Source organism: Pagrus pagrus, assembly GCF_965226575.1.
Source record: "Pagrus pagrus genome assembly, chromosome: 18".
Classification (NCBI taxonomy): Eukaryota; Metazoa; Chordata; class Actinopteri; order Spariformes; family Sparidae; genus Pagrus; species Pagrus pagrus.
Window position 1 is genome coordinate 28717622 of NC_140202.1, and position 17767 is coordinate 28735388.

General features: G+C 45.6%; 1 protein-coding gene across 1 annotated transcript in view; it reads left to right on the forward strand.

Annotated features, from left to right (window-relative positions):
- The first annotated feature begins 7437 nt into the window (after positions 1–7437).
- The window catches only part of mdga2a (MAM domain containing glycosylphosphatidylinositol anchor 2a), a 79510-nt gene continuing 69180 nt past the window's right edge, over positions 7438–17767 (forward strand). The window contains exon 1 of the mRNA XM_084381361.1: positions 7438–7706. Within this exon, the coding sequence (XP_084237487.1) occupies positions 7634–7706 (73 nt within the window). The 5' untranslated portion in view covers positions 7438–7633. The remainder of the gene's footprint in view (positions 7707–17767) is intronic.

Here is a 17767-nt window from a genome sequence, read left to right on the forward strand (position 1 = left end):
CTGATCGGCGGAGCTGCGCCGTAGCGGACTCAAAACGCAACTGGTGGGGGTTGCCGGACGAGGACGACGGAGCACAATCGTACCGGAGCTGTAACGCAGCCGTAACGTAGCCGTACCGTATCCAGTGGAATCTGCGGGTCATAGACTGTCTAAACGACATTACAGCCTGGCTCTCTTTAAATTTCCTCAGTCTTAACGAAAACAAGACTGAGGTGATGATGTTCGGACCAAGTTGCTGTACTCCCCCCAACATTGACCTTGGCTCTCTATCACTATATCTCAAGGATTGTGTCACTAACCTGGGGGTTAAGTTCGATCCTGATTTTAAATTTGAGAAGCAGATCTGTGGTGTAGTACAAAAAAGTTTTTATCAACTACGTCAAATAGTGAAAGTGAAGCCTATTTTATCAAGGCCTGACTTGGAGAAATTAATCAATGCTTTAATCACGACTTGTCTTGACTATTGCAACTCTTTGTATGTAGGGATTAGCCAGGCTGCCCTTGCTCGTCTGCAGCTTGTGCAGAAGTCTGCTGCATGTCTGCTAACACAGACCCGTAGGCGTGAGCACATCACCCCCATCCTGGCGTCCCTACGCTGGCTCCCTGTGCACCTCAGAATTAACTTTAAGCTTTTGTTATTTGTTTTTAAATGTTTGAACAACCTTGCTCCACCTTATTTATCCGATCTGCTTCAGCCTTACTGCCCACCAAGACCCCTGAGATCAGCCGATCAGCTGCTGCTGACAGTCCCTAAAACAAGACTGAAGCTCAGAGGAGACTGAGCGTTTGCCGCCGCTGCTCCCAAACTCTGGAACGAGCTGCCTCTCGACGTTAGCCAGGCCTCCTCGCTCCCTGTTTTTAAATCTCTTTTAAAAACCCACTTTTATTCTTTGGCTTTTAGTACACCTTGATTTATTTTCACCTTGTTCGACATCCTCTAACTTGCCGTGAGCTTGTTTGTTTTTTATTTTTATTTTTTTACGTGATTTTTTCATGTTCATGTTTCATGTTTGTCTCTTGTGCTTCTAACTTAACTTTTAAATGATTTTATGTCTCCACGTGCAGCACTTTGGCTACCCTTGTGGTTTTTAAAAATGTGCTATATAAATAAAGTTGATTGATTGATTGATTGAAACATCAGATGTCTCCATACAGCTCGTCTGCTGTGATCACAGAGATCACAACCTGATCTGAGGAGACCAGATTTAACCCTCGACATGCCGTCGAGCTGCATGCTAACAGTGTTAGCTCAGCAAAGTTGAATTCAAGCAGCATCCTGAAGCGACGAAACAATAAGTCAAAATGCTACATTTAAAGGAAATACTGCAACTAGAGCGCAGCACCTACAGGGGTTTAACTAACGGTACTGTAGTTTTACCACAAACAACAGGTTAACATGCTAACAGGCCTACAGGTGGTCGAACAAGGTACATATGCTAACATGCAATATGTAACGTGAAAACACAGTACAATACTGTAATATTAAAGTAAATGTGTATATTTACAATAACTGTTTATTACAGTACCAACATGTACTTTTACATCAAACTGATGTATTTTCACAGTAAAACTGTAGAAAAACAATACATATCTGTGACTTCTGTGTCACTGTAACAGGGATGTTTTTACAGTCGGTGCCGTGTTCGCAGCTGCTGTACGTATGGAGGTTTGCTTAAATACCTGTTTGTCGGTCCAATCACGATGAACACGATCAGAACAAGGAAAGACCTGTGAAGTTTATCTGAAGGGTCATACTACAGAAACCTTCTCAGTGTCTACAGAAACCTTCTCAGCGTCTACAGAAACCTTCTCAGCGTCTACAGAAACCTTCTCAGCGTCTACAGAAACCTTCTGTAGCAATGTAAAATGCCATCATCTGATTCTGGCGACTGGACGGGCCTTGCAGACGGTACCATGCAGAAGAAATGAGACTTTTATGAGCTGGTTGCTTCCAAGATGGCTGCCTCGCCCTCTTGGAAGCCTCGTTATCCTTTCGTTTATATTACAGGTTGTTTAGCTTAGCTTAGCTTAGCTTAGCTTCACACTTCACTACTGAACAACATGCTTATTTCTCTCTCTCTGTCCTCACTCGTCCTCACTCGTCCTCTTCGTCTCTTCGTCTTCTGTAGTCGTCAGAGAGCATCTGCTCCGTCTGACTAATTGCTTCGTCCTCTTCGGAGAACATCACACTCATCCGTCAGAGACACACACACACACACACACACACACACCTACATTAACGAGCTCCTGGGAGAGTTTGGATACTTTCTGCTCAGATCGAAGCTTCAGACAGTCTGCAGGATCGTCTCTTATCTTCTGTCCTGACGCCGGCCGCTCAGACTCACCTGTCCATCACCTGTCCCTCACCTGTCCCTCACCTGTCCCTTTTTACCTGAATGTTTCATCTTTAACGAGCTGCTGACTTTAAGAGCCGGGCTGCAGTCTGAGAAATCTGTCCGTCACACTTCTGCTGCCACGCCCCCCAAAACACACCTGTGAGTCTGGTATGAACATTTCACAGGTGACTATCAGATGAAATGATGAAGACCATCCTCACTGAGCTGAAGAAGATCCCACTGATTAGATAATCACCTCTGAATGTTAAACACAGAGACACACGATGAAGCTCATCACTGATCATTGACTCCAGGTAGATGTGAGCTGGGAGCATCGTGCTGCAGCCGGTGGTCTCGTTAGAGATCGTACTGATTACAGTCTGGTGTCTCCCGGCTGTTTGAGCAGCACCGCAGGAAACGCACCGTCATTAATGTGAATCTGCAGCGTGTGGACGATGAACTGCAGCTCCACACAGAGGAGGATGTTCGGTTCTGTTTGGTCTGTAGAGTCCAGCAGGAAGACGGACAGAACAGAACAGGAAGCTGCTCACACGACAGGAAACACCGACGACGATGTTGCTCGTGGAGTCGTTGACTCTTCAGAGTCTGAAGCTGTTCGCTGTGAACAAACTGTGTCTGAAGACATTTGATCCTGAGCCGTCTCCATGTAGAGCAGGACACCTCCAGCCTGACGGACCCTGCAGTTCCTCCAACGGCCACTCGAGGCTCCACAAGCCAGTCAGTCCCCAGAAGAGCCCATTTTAAAATCCAACTTTACAGCAAAACATCTTCAGCAACATCCTGTCAGCTGAATACAGAAATCAGTCTGCAGTCATGAACCCTTCACGACTCTGACTGCATCTTCAGCACGTCGTCCTGCGGACATCTGGAGGCTACGGAGGCCCTGAGGGGCCACACAGAAATGATCCGTCTGGTGGTCCACTGATCGGATCGAAATGATTTTCTTTCCTAAAACAGGAAAGAAAATATTTCTCTGCACCAACATGAAGAAGCAGGAAGTGCTCACAGCTGAAGCTTTAGTGGAGTTTTAAAACAACTTTCAGGAGCTGCAAAATGTTTGTTTGTTTTTTCATGTGTGAAATCAATCAAGAAATGTTTTCAGGAGAAACTTTTTGTTTTTCACCTGAAAACAAAAAAACAGTGTTCAGTAGAAATGTTGTTATTATTATTGTTATTGTTATTGTATTAAATATAATTGTAATCTTTTGTTTTCAGGGGAAACAGTGCCTGGTGCCTGCAGCTGAGCTGAAGATGATCCAGACACTTTAAAGTTACTCCACATGTTTAATGTTCATCTCCACATTCTGCTGCTGACACCTGATCTCCGTCCTCATCCGCTCCTGCAGGCTCCTCTGCACCTGTCACTCAGACTCACCTGAGAGTTTACTGCTCCCCACATGTTCTTCTACTTTAATGGTTATCAGCAGATTGAATGTGATTGAACACCTGAAGCAGCTGGAGACTTGATTTAAAACGGAAAAAACAACCAGGAAACTCCACTAACACTTTGCAGAATCAGCTGTTAGCACTTCCTGTTTCCTTTTCTTTATGTTGTATGAGTGGAAAAAGTTTCACTGTGTGGACTTTAATAAATAAAGTCAAAGAGTGATCGAGGTAACGAGTAGAAAGAGGATGGAGGACGTGTGAAGGTGACTCAGTCTGTTCATCCATCAGCTCACAGACTCCTTTAAAGGATAACTACCGTTTTTTACAACCTGGACCTTTTTTCTAGCAAAAGATATGGTCATTTACTCACCCAGATAACTTTGGTGTCATTTGGTGTCGTTCGGACGAAATTAGATCCAGTGTAGCGCCGATATATCCATATAATGCGAGTAACGGGGCAGCGACACACAGCCTCTATATAACACATTATCTGCCACGAAACTAGTTCATTTCACTAATATTTTGTTACGATACGCTAGCGCTATTAGCCTCTGAGTCCGGGCTCGTCCGTTATCAACATCTGGGGTCAAACTAGCAGTAGCAGCTACAGGTAAACAAGCCGGCTGTCGCAGGTGCGCGCGCAGCTCAGAGACGACATCTTCCAGGTCAGAGGTAGTAGATCAGCCTACAGACCCCGGATGTTGACAATAGACGAGCCCGGACTCAGAGGGGAATAGCACGAGCGTATCATGACAAAATATTGGTGAAATGAACTAGTTTCGTGGCAGATAATGTGTTATATAGAGGCTGTGTGTCGATGCCCCGTTACTCGCATTATATGGATATATCGGCGCTACACTGGATCTAATTTCGTCCGAACGACACCAAATGACACCAAAGTTATCTGGGTGAGTAAATGACCATATCTTTTGCTAGAAAAAAGGTCCAGGTTGTAAAAAACGGTAGTTATCCTTTAACTCCACCGAACAACATTAAACTGATGATTCTCACAGTTTGTCCCTGCTGAGCTGCCGTACCTGCTGCACGTGGTGCTCCTGTGGACGCCGCTCGTCTTCCTCACCTCAGCTGCTCGGTCTCAGCTGTGTTTCTACCAGCAGCTCTGACAGATACTCTGCACCTCCGGACCAATAGACCTTTATCACACGGAGGACATTTTCCTGTGACGTCACATTTGAGCGTTGGGATGATGTCATGCTGCTGTGATCCGGGTCCAAACTGTATAAATGAAGTGGTTCTGACAGACGGACTCACTTCACCTGGTTCATCAGCAACTTAAGAACTGTTGGATGGTGAAAATCTAAATATCAAAACACATTCAATATTTGATAACCTAGAACCTCTGCTAGCTAACGTTAGCATTCAACCACTACCTAGCTAACGTTAGCATTCAACCACTACATAGCTAACGTTAGCATTCAACCACTACCTAGCTAACGTTAGCATTCAACCACTACCTAGCTAGCGTTAGCATTCAACCAATACATAGCTAACGTTAGCATTCAATCACTACCTAGCTAACGTTAGCATTCAATCACTACCTAGCTAACGTTAGCATTCAACCACTACCTAGCTAACGTTAGCATTCAACCACTACATAGCTAACTTTACCGTTTGATTACATCCAGTGTTTTACTTTGAATAAATGTGTGATATAAAAAATATGGGTTAATATTTTAGAATTAATTATAAATTAATGATGGAAATAAAATAATAATATATTTTTTTAAAAACGTTTATAAAATATAAAATTAATAAAAACAACAATAAAATGTAAATAAAAATCTATATATAGTTAAAAGAATATAAAGGGCTATGATAAAAACAAAATATGTCAAAATAAATATTATGACACAAGGCGCGAGATTATAAATGTTTCTTTTGCTTCATGCTTTTCATTCTCTGCCAATATGATTTTTTCTGTTAATCAATCAATCAATCAATCAATCAATCAATCAATCAATCAATCAATCAATCATCATCTTCATCATCATCTTCATCTTCATCTTCATCATCTTCATCTTCATCTTCATCACAGATTGTTGTTGTGTTGCTCCTGTATTGATCACCAGCTGTGGGTCGATAAGCGCTGCAGGTGTTCTGCAGGTGTTCTGCAGGTGTGTCAGTCTGTGTCTGTTCCCGCCTCAAACAGGAGTCCCGGGAAAAAACAGAAAGCGCATCACACACGTGCGCAGTGGGGGCTCGCGCTGTCGTTCTCCACCATGCGCGCCTCCTACGTGCGCTCAGAGAGCAGCGGCTCGTGATGTTGCGCGGCAGATTCCGCCTCACGTCAAGCGCGCGGCAGTGAGTCCGACTGAGACCGGAAACCAGCCCGAGGTACCGTCAAAATAAAAGCATAGAATTTAGAAGTCATCACTAACGTCTCAAAACGGGTTTTAAAAAAAGTTTAATATTTTATAAATGTGACCAAAACAAATGTGTTGAAGTCACGTGACAACAGTTGTGTACCAACGTTTTTATTGTTTATTTTTATCACGTTTCTGCTCATTCGTACGTCAAAACACACCCAGTTTATTAAATATAAATAAAAACCTAAATAATAAAACTGAACACAGAAAGTAATTTATAAAAATAAAATCAAAACCAAATTGATTTTGATTCATTTAATAATATTCTATATTTGACTCAAACCAGTCAACTTACGATCTTTTCTGTCATCTGATTACAATCTGATTTATGAATCACTTGTTTAGACAGACTGTACAGATAGATCGATAACTTTATTAATCCCGAGGGGAAATTAGGTAATTAGATTTATACCTTTTTAAGAAAAACAAGTAAAAAGAACCAGGAGAAATTTAACCGTCCTCACGTGTTTGTAAATGAAATGGTTCTGATACAGAGATAGTGTTCGGGAACGTTCCTTAAAGGTTCTCTGGTGTTTGTAAAATGAACCTGTACATTTAGTTCCTCTGTCGTTCTTTAAGGGAACCTTTAGGGAACGTTACGTTACGTTCCTCTAATGTTCTTTAAAGGTCACAAAATAACCTTTAGGGAACCTTTAGACGTGGTTCCGAAAGGTTCCCTGTCTGCTGGGTCGCCCACGGTCTGGTCAGTGCGACGCTCAGTCAGTGGGCTTTATTTTGAAAGTGTCCTCCGGAAGCCGTGTCGTCACGCAGCCCGGTGCTGGCCGCTCGGTTCGCTCGGTGACGTCTCTCACCGGTAAAACTCACCGACGAGTCGACTCGACTGACCGCTGCCGTCTCTCTTCTTCGCCGGAGCTCACAGCGGCATCGCGGTGTCACGGAGCCCCGACTGTGCGCCTCTCGCCCCGGCCTGACGGGCCGCTCACAGCGCGGACAGGACACGGAGGGTCCCGCTGCTCCGCGGGGTGATGGATGTACCTCCGGTACCGACTGACGGACAGGGAGCCCGGCGGACTCGGCGGAGGGGCAGCAGGGACTTGTGAACGTCACGTCCCCGGTCGGACGGTTGTGGCGGCGTTTTTCTTGAATTTTAATCTTTTTCCCACAATGTCACCATCAAGGAGACGCGGCTGAGACAGCTGCCTGCTCCCGGCTGTCCGCTGACCGTCACCCTGCTCCGCGGCGCTCCCTCTCGGCTTTAGCTAACGTTAGCTCCGGTATGAGCGGAGCCGGACCTGCCTGTCGCATCTGACCGGGGTTTGGGGGGTGGTGGCGGGGTGCTGGTGGCGGGGAGCTGGTGGGGACACGTTCGGATTGTTGGATGAGAACCGGTCACCGGGCCGGATTCCGAGCGGAGGGACGCCGGCCGGAGCGGAGGAGGAGGAGGGAGGAGCAGCAGCGGCAGCAGCAGCTGCGGGGAACCGAACTGACAACCTCATCCCCGGGGGGAGAGAAGCAGCGAGGCGGCCACAGGAGGATGTGAAGATGGGGCTAGTTTTCGGTCTCCTGTGGCTGTTTACCGGCTTCCTGCAGGGCGTGCACGGCCAGGGCGTGTACGGTAAGGACGTCACGGACACACACTTCATATGTTGTGTATTCAAACACGTTTAACACGGTGTGAACACGATTCCAACCCGGAATACCTCCCACACACACTTGACCTTGTGAGGGATTTAGCGCGTGTGCAGTGTGTGTGTGTGTGTGTGTGTCTGTGTCTGTGTCTGTGTGTCTGTGAGTGTGTGTGTTGCTCATTCAGTCATGTTACATTCGTGCCTTGCCTGAAGGCACAACAGGTAGGCTGCTTCACACCAACACACCTGTGAATAACAGTCCTGATACAACCCTGTGATCCTCAGTGTGTCAGCAGATATCAGGGACGTTTCCTGATGCCATCATGTCTCTGAGTGTCTCTGAGTGTCTCTGTGTGTCTCTGAGTGTCTCTGTGTCTCTGAGTGTCTCTGTGTGTCTCTGTGTGTCTCTGAGTGTCTCTGAGTGTCTCTGTGTCTGTCCTGCAGGTCTGTTCAGTGTCTCAGAGACACTCAGGACGCGGTGACATGATGTTACTGCTGCTGTGTTATTTTTATCCACTCTGACATGGCTGCAATGTTCGGCCTCCTGTGGGGACTTAAAATGAGCTGTGACCTTTATTTTATTCTCATTATGCTGCTTCATTCCTGCACTTTCTGCAGAATCAGTAGAATGTGAGTAAAATGTATATTTCTGATTAAGTCCAATGTCAAAATACACGACCAGCACAGGATACTGTGACACTGTGACACTCGTCTTGGATTATTGCTCCTCACCCCCCTGCTGATGGACAGTCCTAAACAACTGAAGTAGCTGGAGACTTGTTTTAAAACATAAAAAATACCAAAAAACAAAAAAAGAAATGCTCCAAAACTTTGCAGAATCAGCTGTTAGCACTTCCTGTTAGCAGTGAACCTGTGGATGTACAGACAACGATCACTGGATCACTGTGACACTGAAGGAAACTTAAAACATGAAGTTTCTAAGGCAAGTTCTGCACATGTGAGGAGGAGGAGGAGTCATCTCCTCCTGATGATATAAAGTCAGGCTCAGTCATCGTCTCCTCCTGATGATATAAAGTCAGGCTCAGTCATCATCTCCTCCTGATGATATAAAGTCAGGCTCAGTCATCGTCTCCTCCTGATGATATAAAGTCAGGCTCAGTCATCATCTCCTCCTGATGATATAAAGTCAGGCTCAGTCATCGTCTCCTCCTGATGATATAAAGTCAGGCTCAGTCATCGTCTCCTCCTGATGATATAAAGTCAGGCTCAGTCATCATCTCCTGATGATATAAAGTCAGGCTCAGTCATCGTCTCCTCCTGATGATATAAAGTCAGGCTCAGCCATCATCTCCTCCTGATGATATAGTCAGGCTCAGTCATCGTCTCCTCCTGATGATATAAAGTCAGGCTCAGTCATCATCTCCTGATGATATAAAGTCAGGCTCAGCCATCATCTCCTCCTGATGATATAAAGTCAGGCTCAGTCATCATCTCCTGATGATATAAAGTCAGGCTCAGTCATCGTCTCCTGATGATATAAAGTCAGGCTCAGCCATCATCTCCTCCTGATGATATAAAGTCAGGCTCAGCCATCATCTCCTCCTGATGATATAAAGTCAGGCTCAGTCATCATCTCCTGATGATATAAAGTCAGGCTCAGCCATCATCTCCTCCTGATGATATAAAGTCAGGCTCAGTCATCATCTCCTGATGATATAAAGTCAGGCTCAGCCATCATCTCCTCCTGATGATATAAAGTCAGGCTCAGCCATCATCTCCTCCTGATGATATAAAGTCAGGCTCAGTCATCATCTCCTGATGATATAAAGTCAGGCTCAGTCATCGTCTCCTCCTGATGATATAAAGTCAGGCTCAGCCATCATCTCCTCCTGATGATATAGTCAGGCTCAGCCATCATCTCCTCCTGATGATATAAAGTCAGGCTCAGTCATCATCTCCTGATGATATAAAGTCAGGCTCAGTCATCGTCTCCTCCTGATGATATAAAGTCAGGCTCAGCCATCATCTCCTCCTGATGATATAAAGTCAGGCTCAGTCATCATCTCCTCCTGATGATATAGTCAGGCTCAGTCATCATCTCCTGATGATATAAAGTCAGGCTCAGTCATCGTCTCCTCCTGATGATATAAAGTCAGGCTCAGCCATCATCTCCTCCTGATGATATAAAGTCAGGCTCAGCCATCGTCTCCTCCTGATGATATAAAGTCAGGCTCAGTCATCATCTCCTCCTGATGATATAAAGTCAGGCTCAGCCATCGTCTCCTCCTGATGATATAAAGTCAGGCTCAGCCATCATCTCCTCCTGATGATATAAAGTCAGGCTCAGTCATCATCTCCTGATGATATAAAGTCAGGCTCAGTCATCGTCTCCTGATGATATAAAGTCAGGCTCAGCCATCATCTCCTCCTGATGATATAAAGTCAGGCTCAGCCATCATCTCCTCCTGATGATATAAAGTCAGGCTCAGTCATCATCTCCTGATGATATAAAGTCAGGCTCAGCCATCATCTCCTCCTGATGATATAAAGTCAGGCTCAGTCATCATCTCCTGATGATATAAAGTCAGGCTCAGCCATCATCTCCTCCTGATGATATAAAGTCAGGCTCAGCCATCATCTCCTCCTGATGATATAAAGTCAGGCTCAGTCATCATCTCCTGATGATATAAAGTCAGGCTCAGTCATCGTCTCCTCCTGATGATATAAAGTCAGGCTCAGCCATCATCTCCTCCTGATGATATAGTCAGGCTCAGCCATCATCTCCTCCTGATGATATAAAGTCAGGCTCAGTCATCATCTCCTGATGATATAAAGTCAGGCTCAGTCATCGTCTCCTCCTGATGATATAAAGTCAGGCTCAGCCATCATCTCCTCCTGATGATATAAAGTCAGGCTCAGTCATCATCTCCTCCTGATGATATAGTCAGGCTCAGTCATCATCTCCTGATGATATAAAGTCAGGCTCAGTCATCGTCTCCTCCTGATGATATAAAGTCAGGCTCAGCCATCATCTCCTCCTGATGATATAAAGTCAGGCTCAGCCATCGTCTCCTCCTGATGATATAAAGTCAGGCTCAGTCATCATCTCCTCCTGATGATATAAAGTCAGGCTCAGCCATCGTCTCCTCCTGATGATATAAAGTCAGGCTCAGTCATCATCTCCTCCTGATGATATAAAGTCAGGCTCAGTCATCGTCTCCTCCTGATGATATAAAGTCAGGCTCAGCCATCGTCTCCTCCTGATGATATAAAGTCAGGCTCAGTCATCGTCTCCTCCTGATGATATAAAGTCAGGTGAAGTCTCGTAGTCCACAGAACATTTCTGGAGCTTCACAGTAAAACAGAGTTGCAGCGTTCTGCTGAACACCTGAAGCAGCTGGAGATGATTTAAAATGGAGAAACAACCAAAAAACTGTGTGGATGTACAGACAACTATCACTGGATCACTGTGATACTGATGAAAACTTAAAAACATGATGTTTCTAAGGCAGGTTCTGTAACAAGAAAACAACAGCCAATAAAACATCAGATGTCTCCAAACAGCTCGTCTGCTGTGATCCAAGATCACAAACTGATCTGAAAAGATGTTATTTACATCCTTGATGTGCGGTCGAGCTGCATGCTAACACTTTTAACTTGATAACAGAATTTATTCGCAAAAGTTAATTAGTAGTTTGATGTTGACGGAACGATAAAAGGTGGAACTAAACTGCGACGGCTCTGCAGCACCCGGACAATTTACAGCGCGCACGGCTGCTCTGATAACATGAAGCTATGAGGAATATAGGAGGTCCTCCGTACACACCTGGTATTGGTTCTGTATCATCACTGTAGCGTAGTGGAGTGTGTGTGTGTGTGTGTGTGTGTGTGTGTGTGTGTGTTGCTGTGTGACGTCAGCTCACACACTCAGATTATCTGTAATCTTATATGTCACAGATTAGAGGCAGAGGAGGCGTATTACATCACACACACACTCTTACTTACATTCACACAGTTTAGTGTGCTGACGTCTCCGAGCTGCTGTCATAGTGACGGAGACTCTGACCAATCAGCATCCGCCTGTGGAGAGGATACAAGAGAGGAGGGAAGGAAGGAGATGAGGATTAGGATGCAACATCTGTGTGTTTGTTGTACATTTGGTTAATGGAGGCTGTAACTTCCTGAGTTTCTGCTGGTTTTCTATGATTCTAAAAATAAAACAGACGATTTGAGACAAACTGGATGGAAAATAATGTGCTGCTGATTAATCCTTATTGAGTTAACAATAAACAACAAAAGAGAGAAATTCAGTTTGTCACAAAGTTCAGTTCCTCTGATCTGTCCAGAGTGAACCCTCTTCACAAACAAGTCAATAAAGGATCTCTGGAAGAAAAATAAACCCAACATCCTCCGGTACCAGTCAGCTGATTGTCTTCATCACACAGGAGAAGAGTCGCTAAACTAGCTGTGTCAAATGTGTTTCTCCATTTAGATGCAGGAAGGGTTCATGATCCCACCTGTAGAATCTTAAAGCAAAATCACACCCGTAATTATTATTATTGTTGTTGTTGTTGTTGTTGTTGTTGTTGTTGTTGATACTTAAACATTTCGTGGTTGTTCTTTGATTGTGAATCTCTGAAACACATCAGTCCGACTTCTCGCACGTCATCATCCTCTAATGGCTTCATCATCATCATCATCGTCATCATCATCATCATCGTCATGATCATCTTGGTGCAGCCTGCAGTCAGTCCTTCGGTGTGTGTGTGTGTGTGTGTGTGTGTGTGTGTGTGTGTGTTGTTGTGGTCTCTGGCCGTCACATGTGTTGTGTGATTAGTTGTTGCTGATACTGATCTGATTTCAGCCATATGGGCTCATTTTCTGCCTCATAAACTCTCCTCAGCACAAAGCAGTTAAAGCTCATCTGGATGGAAAAGGTCAAACAAACAGTCAGTCGCTCTCTGGCTGCTTCTCACTGAGCAGCAGCAGCCTGCTGCGGCCGCAGCGCCTCCTACAGGCTGCAGCGCCTCCTACAGGCCGCAGCGCCTCCTACAGGCTGCAGCGCCTCCTACAGGCCGCAGCGCCTCCTGCAGGCCGCAGCGCCTCCTACAGGCCTCAGCGCCTCCTACAGGCCGCAGCGCCTCCTACAGGCCTCAGCGCCTCCTACAGGCCTCTGCGCCTCCAGCGGCCACAGCGCCTCCTACAGGCCGCAGCGCCTCCTACAGGCCTCAGCGCCTCCTGCAGGCCGCAGCGCCTCCTACAGGCCTCAGCGCCTCCTGCAGGCCGCAGCGCCTCCTACAGGCCGCAGCGCCTCCTACAGGCCGCAGCGCCTCCTGCTGACTGCATCCTGCTCAGTCTGAACAGTTCTGTGGAACATTTACTCGAGTACTTTAGTTCTAATCTGATTCGATACATCTCAGAGGGAAGTAATGTACTTTTTACTCCACTACATTTGTCTGACAGCTTTAGTTACTAGTTACTCTTGATTACCTTCCTGTCCAGTGGAAACCACGTATCTCCAGATGTGCTCAGTGTTGTAAAAAGTACCCAAAAGTCTTAAAGTATCTGATGTTAAATGTACTCAAGTATCAAAAGTATCAGTAAAGTAACTGATGAAGATGCTGATTTGGCGCTACATGCCCTCAACCGCACAGCGTCCGTATTCCTACGCACAGGCAGAAAGTAGTGCCAGAAGGAAAAGATGTTTAACGACAAAGCAAAGTGACAAAACTGTTCAGAGCTCTGTAATGCTAACATGTTAGCATGGAGCTAACATCACTGTGTGTGTGAGATTAATCTGCCCCAACAGCAGCATCCTGAGGCCATCTGTCACACACACACACACACACACACACACACACACACACACACACTTCACAGCTTTTCTTGTGGCATGTGAATTTGTGTGTGTGTGTGTGTGTTGATTGACAGCTCCTGTTTCAGCTCTGACACACAGCGGGGGGGTGTAACTGAAGGTGACAGGTAGCAGATGTGTCCGACACACACACACACACACACACACACACACACACACACACACACACACACACACACTATAATTGGGCAGTTTACTGGTGAAGGAACTATGTGTGTGTGTGTGTGTGTGTGTGTGACGACAGTTTGACAGATTACATGTTACTAGTTACTATCATTGAAAAGTAATAAGTTACAGTATTACTTTCTGTGCAGAGTAATCTGTTACACTGAGCCTGATACAAAGTGAGCCTCAGATCCAGAACTGGGAGCGCTCGCTGTCCTCGTGGGGATGTCCTGGGGTGGAAACTAAACAGAAGAAGGTGGAGATACTGAAGACATGAAGAAAACAAACAGACCAACAACAGCCGGCAGGAAGAAGAGACAACATGTCTCCTGTTGGACAGACAGGAGCGATGGACTTCTCAGGACAATATTCACAACTTGGATCCATTCGATGATTTTCGGTTCATATTCAGAATATCAGTTATCAAGAATGGACACAAATTATGAGTCATCGCTTCTTTCTGTCTCTTTTATGATGCATTCAGACGAAACGTGAGGAGAATCTCTGTCTCACCACATCAGTCTGAACCAGAACAAAGAGGTTCGCTGTGGTCCGACTCAATAAACGGATCAGAAGCTGAAATAACAACATCACAATGCTGCGTCAGGTACTTTTAAAATGTTTGTTCCCTGAATGGAGTTCAGATCGATCAGAGCTGTGCTGAGACATATTTCCATGACTGACCAGGTAGTCCGACTTCCTCGCTCGCTTTCCTCCCACCAGCTCTTTTCTGTCCTGTGTCAGTACAGTAGATGTGTCATCGTACAGCTGTGTGTGTCTGCAGGCGGCAAGATTACTGATTATTGTCCTCCACTGTTGTTCATGAATGTCTGGACATCAGCGACGTTACATCATGACGTCAGCGCTGATACTTAACACACAGCGTCACGACAGATCCTCCAGTTCACTGTTTTCATTTCAATTTCATTGAACTCTTAAAGAAATGAAATGTTCTGTGAGCCGGTCGGACCGTTTGTGTTGTGTACGCAGTGTGTGAACATGTGAAACACTCGTACCTCCACACGTCACTGTCAGTCAGACTCACACTAAACATCACCTGCAGGCTGTTGTTTCTCATGACGAGGACAGAGTGCTGAAGATCTGGATCATCTGGATCCTCCGGGCCGAGATCCAGATTCCTCAGCGAGTCTGGAGACGTTTAGTTTAGCTCATGTGACAGTGAAAAGAAAAACAACCCAGATTTAAGTTGAGTCTTCAGAGAACGAGCCGAGGAGCTTCATCACAACAAACACCGTCATCGGTGATTCAGGCTGCGACAGGGTTCGATCCACACCGAGCGGTACCGCCAGAGCTTCTGCAGGCGGTGAAGAGTCGAAGCTCACAGTCCGTCAGAGAACGACAACTGTTTGCGCTGAGAGCGCTGAGAGCTCAGAGATCTACTTCCAGTCTGGACCTCTGGTCCTCACTCACATTAAATCAAGCTGACATCAGTGCCAAGTCATTTCCTCCTGGTCCAGTCCAGTCCAGTCTCTTCCCCTCCAACAGGTCCTGCAGTCGTACCTGCAGTTCACCTGACTGATAGTGACATCATCAGCCAGTTCAAAAAGTCTGACAGAGAATTATATTTATATTAAAACTGATGATCAGTGAGATATGTTTAATCAAACAAAGGAACAAAATCATTGTATTTGTTTCTTTCTTAGTATCTTCGCTCCGTCACTTCAAACTGAAACACAGCCGAGTCGTTCTGGTGCCGATAATCAGTGACAGGATCAATAAACACCCATGAAGTGCTGACACAGATCTAACATGAGATGTTTAAACTGTACAGACTGTGTGTGTGTGTGTGTGTGTGTGTGTGTGTGTGTGTGTGTGTGTGTGTGTTGATGAAGTGCTGTCTCTCTTATACACAGACTGGGTGTCATTAGACAGTTGCAAGTTCTTATATATAATTAAAATATATATACAGTTCATATTAAATGATGATAATAATAATAATAATATATGAAATAAAGAAATGAAAAACAACAACAACAACAACAACATTACATCACAGCAGTAATGGTTGTGCTCAGCAGTGGTGTGTGTCTCTAGTGTTACATATTGTGCAGCTGACTTTACAAATGGTGGATCTTCTCCAGACAGACTTTTAACAGCTCCTCACATGTTTTCCCTGATACGATGGATCTGCTGCAGTGATCTGCTGGAGGAGAACCTCTCTCTCAGTTTGGTACAGGGGGCAGGAGAGGAGGAGATGGGCCTCAGGTTCTGGTTCTCCTGAAGAGCAGTGTCTACAGACTCTTCATCCTCTGGGCTTCACTCTTTCTTCTGTCACCTGTTTCAGCCTGTAGCTGATGGTCTGAGTCTGGACAGTGTTAGTGTTGTCTGTGTTTGGGGTTTTGTATCTGACCAGAGATCTGCTGGAGAAGACTCTCTGTCCAGTGAGCGACAGCATCCAGTTTATTGATGGATTTGATTTCAGTGTGAGTCTCTTTCTTCTCTGTCTGTAGACAGCAGGTGAGTTCTGGAGACAGTCTGGAGGTCTTGGGTTGTGAGGTGGCAGGTTTCTCTGGTGTTTCTCAGAGGGTCTGTCTCTGGACAGAGGCTGTTACTGAGGAAGGCTCTGTGGTGACAGGAACCAGGATCAGCTTGTGATCAGCTGAGTGAACCTGAACTGAACTGACCCTCTGATCATGTAGAGAGAGGGAAGTGTCCCAGCTCTGCTCTACATGCATGGTTTGGACCGTCTCTGTGGACCTTGAGGATTTCCTTGCAGAACTGAAGGTTGAGTTTCTCTGTGGGTGTTGTGTCCCATGAGGTGCCTCTGGGTCATCCGGGTCTCTCTCTCTCTCTCTCTCTCTCTCTCTCTCTCTGTCTCTCTCCCTCTCTCTCTCTCTCTCTCTCTCTCTCTCTCTCTCTCTGGCGTGGAGCGTTTCCTCGCAGACAGGAAGTGTCTGTGGGTTTACTGTGTTAATGTGTTGGTAATGAGGACGGAGTGGCAGATTACTGCGAGCGCTGTTGGCCCGCCTCCCGTCTCCTGCCGGCCGGCTGCAGGAGAGCAGGAGGAAGAGCAGGAGGAAGAGGAGGAGGAGGAGGAGGAGGACATGGCTGCTGCTTTCAGTCAGTGTGCATGGTCTTCCTCCTGTCTCTTTGATTTATGATGTAATTGTAATATTTGTTGTTGTCAGATCAGTTTGAAGTTGTCGCCTCGTCACGGTCTGGATCCAGTGGATTCAGGTCATTTCCTCCGTCTGGCCCATCTCGTGCTCCAGACTCAGCAGCTGATTCCATTAACGACTTCCTCCTCTGAGGTTCAGCTTGGTGTTAATTAGCGAGACGAGCTGCTGTTGTGTTCAGGGTGCAGTGGAAATCTGCAGCCTCCGACAGCTCGGCCTGTGATTGGACGCTTCTGAACCTCGAGATATAATCTGAGTTTTGTGTGCTCACTAAACTAACCGACGTTTAGAGAGGAGATGAACAGACGAGCAGACCAACAGGTGCATCCAGAGACACTGATCATGTGTGGTTTTAGCCTCCGGCCTGAGCGATCTGATCATACGTGCAGCCGTCAGTTCACTCCTGACCTGAAACCAAATGGATGTTTTTTCACACAAAGAAAGAAACATCTTCATGTGTAACATCTGCTGAATTAACAAGTAGGTCCACATAGTTAAAAATGTGTTGTATACAAAATTTCACACAGTTTATAAAGTGTCTCCAACTCAACAACTCACTAAACTGACACATTTGTTAAGGGAGTCTGGGGACAAAGAAGTCGCCTATACTGGTTACTGTTTAGTGTGTTTGTAAAATGTGACATGTTTAGATCAATAAAATGTTTCTTCTTTCAGAAACTGAGTGTAAAAGGTGAAATCGGTGTAAACTGTGTGTTTCTTTACGTTGCAACGATGCGTTTGGTCCAATAATGTCAACAGAGGATTTTTCTGTTCAAAAGAAAGTGTTTGTAATAATATTCTGTTCCGTGCTCTCTGGTCAGAGTGAGACCTCCCTCCAGCCGTAGATCACGTGTTAACAGTTATCACTGTCAGGCTGTGGGTGCGTTTGTTTTGCCAGTTGGCGCTGACT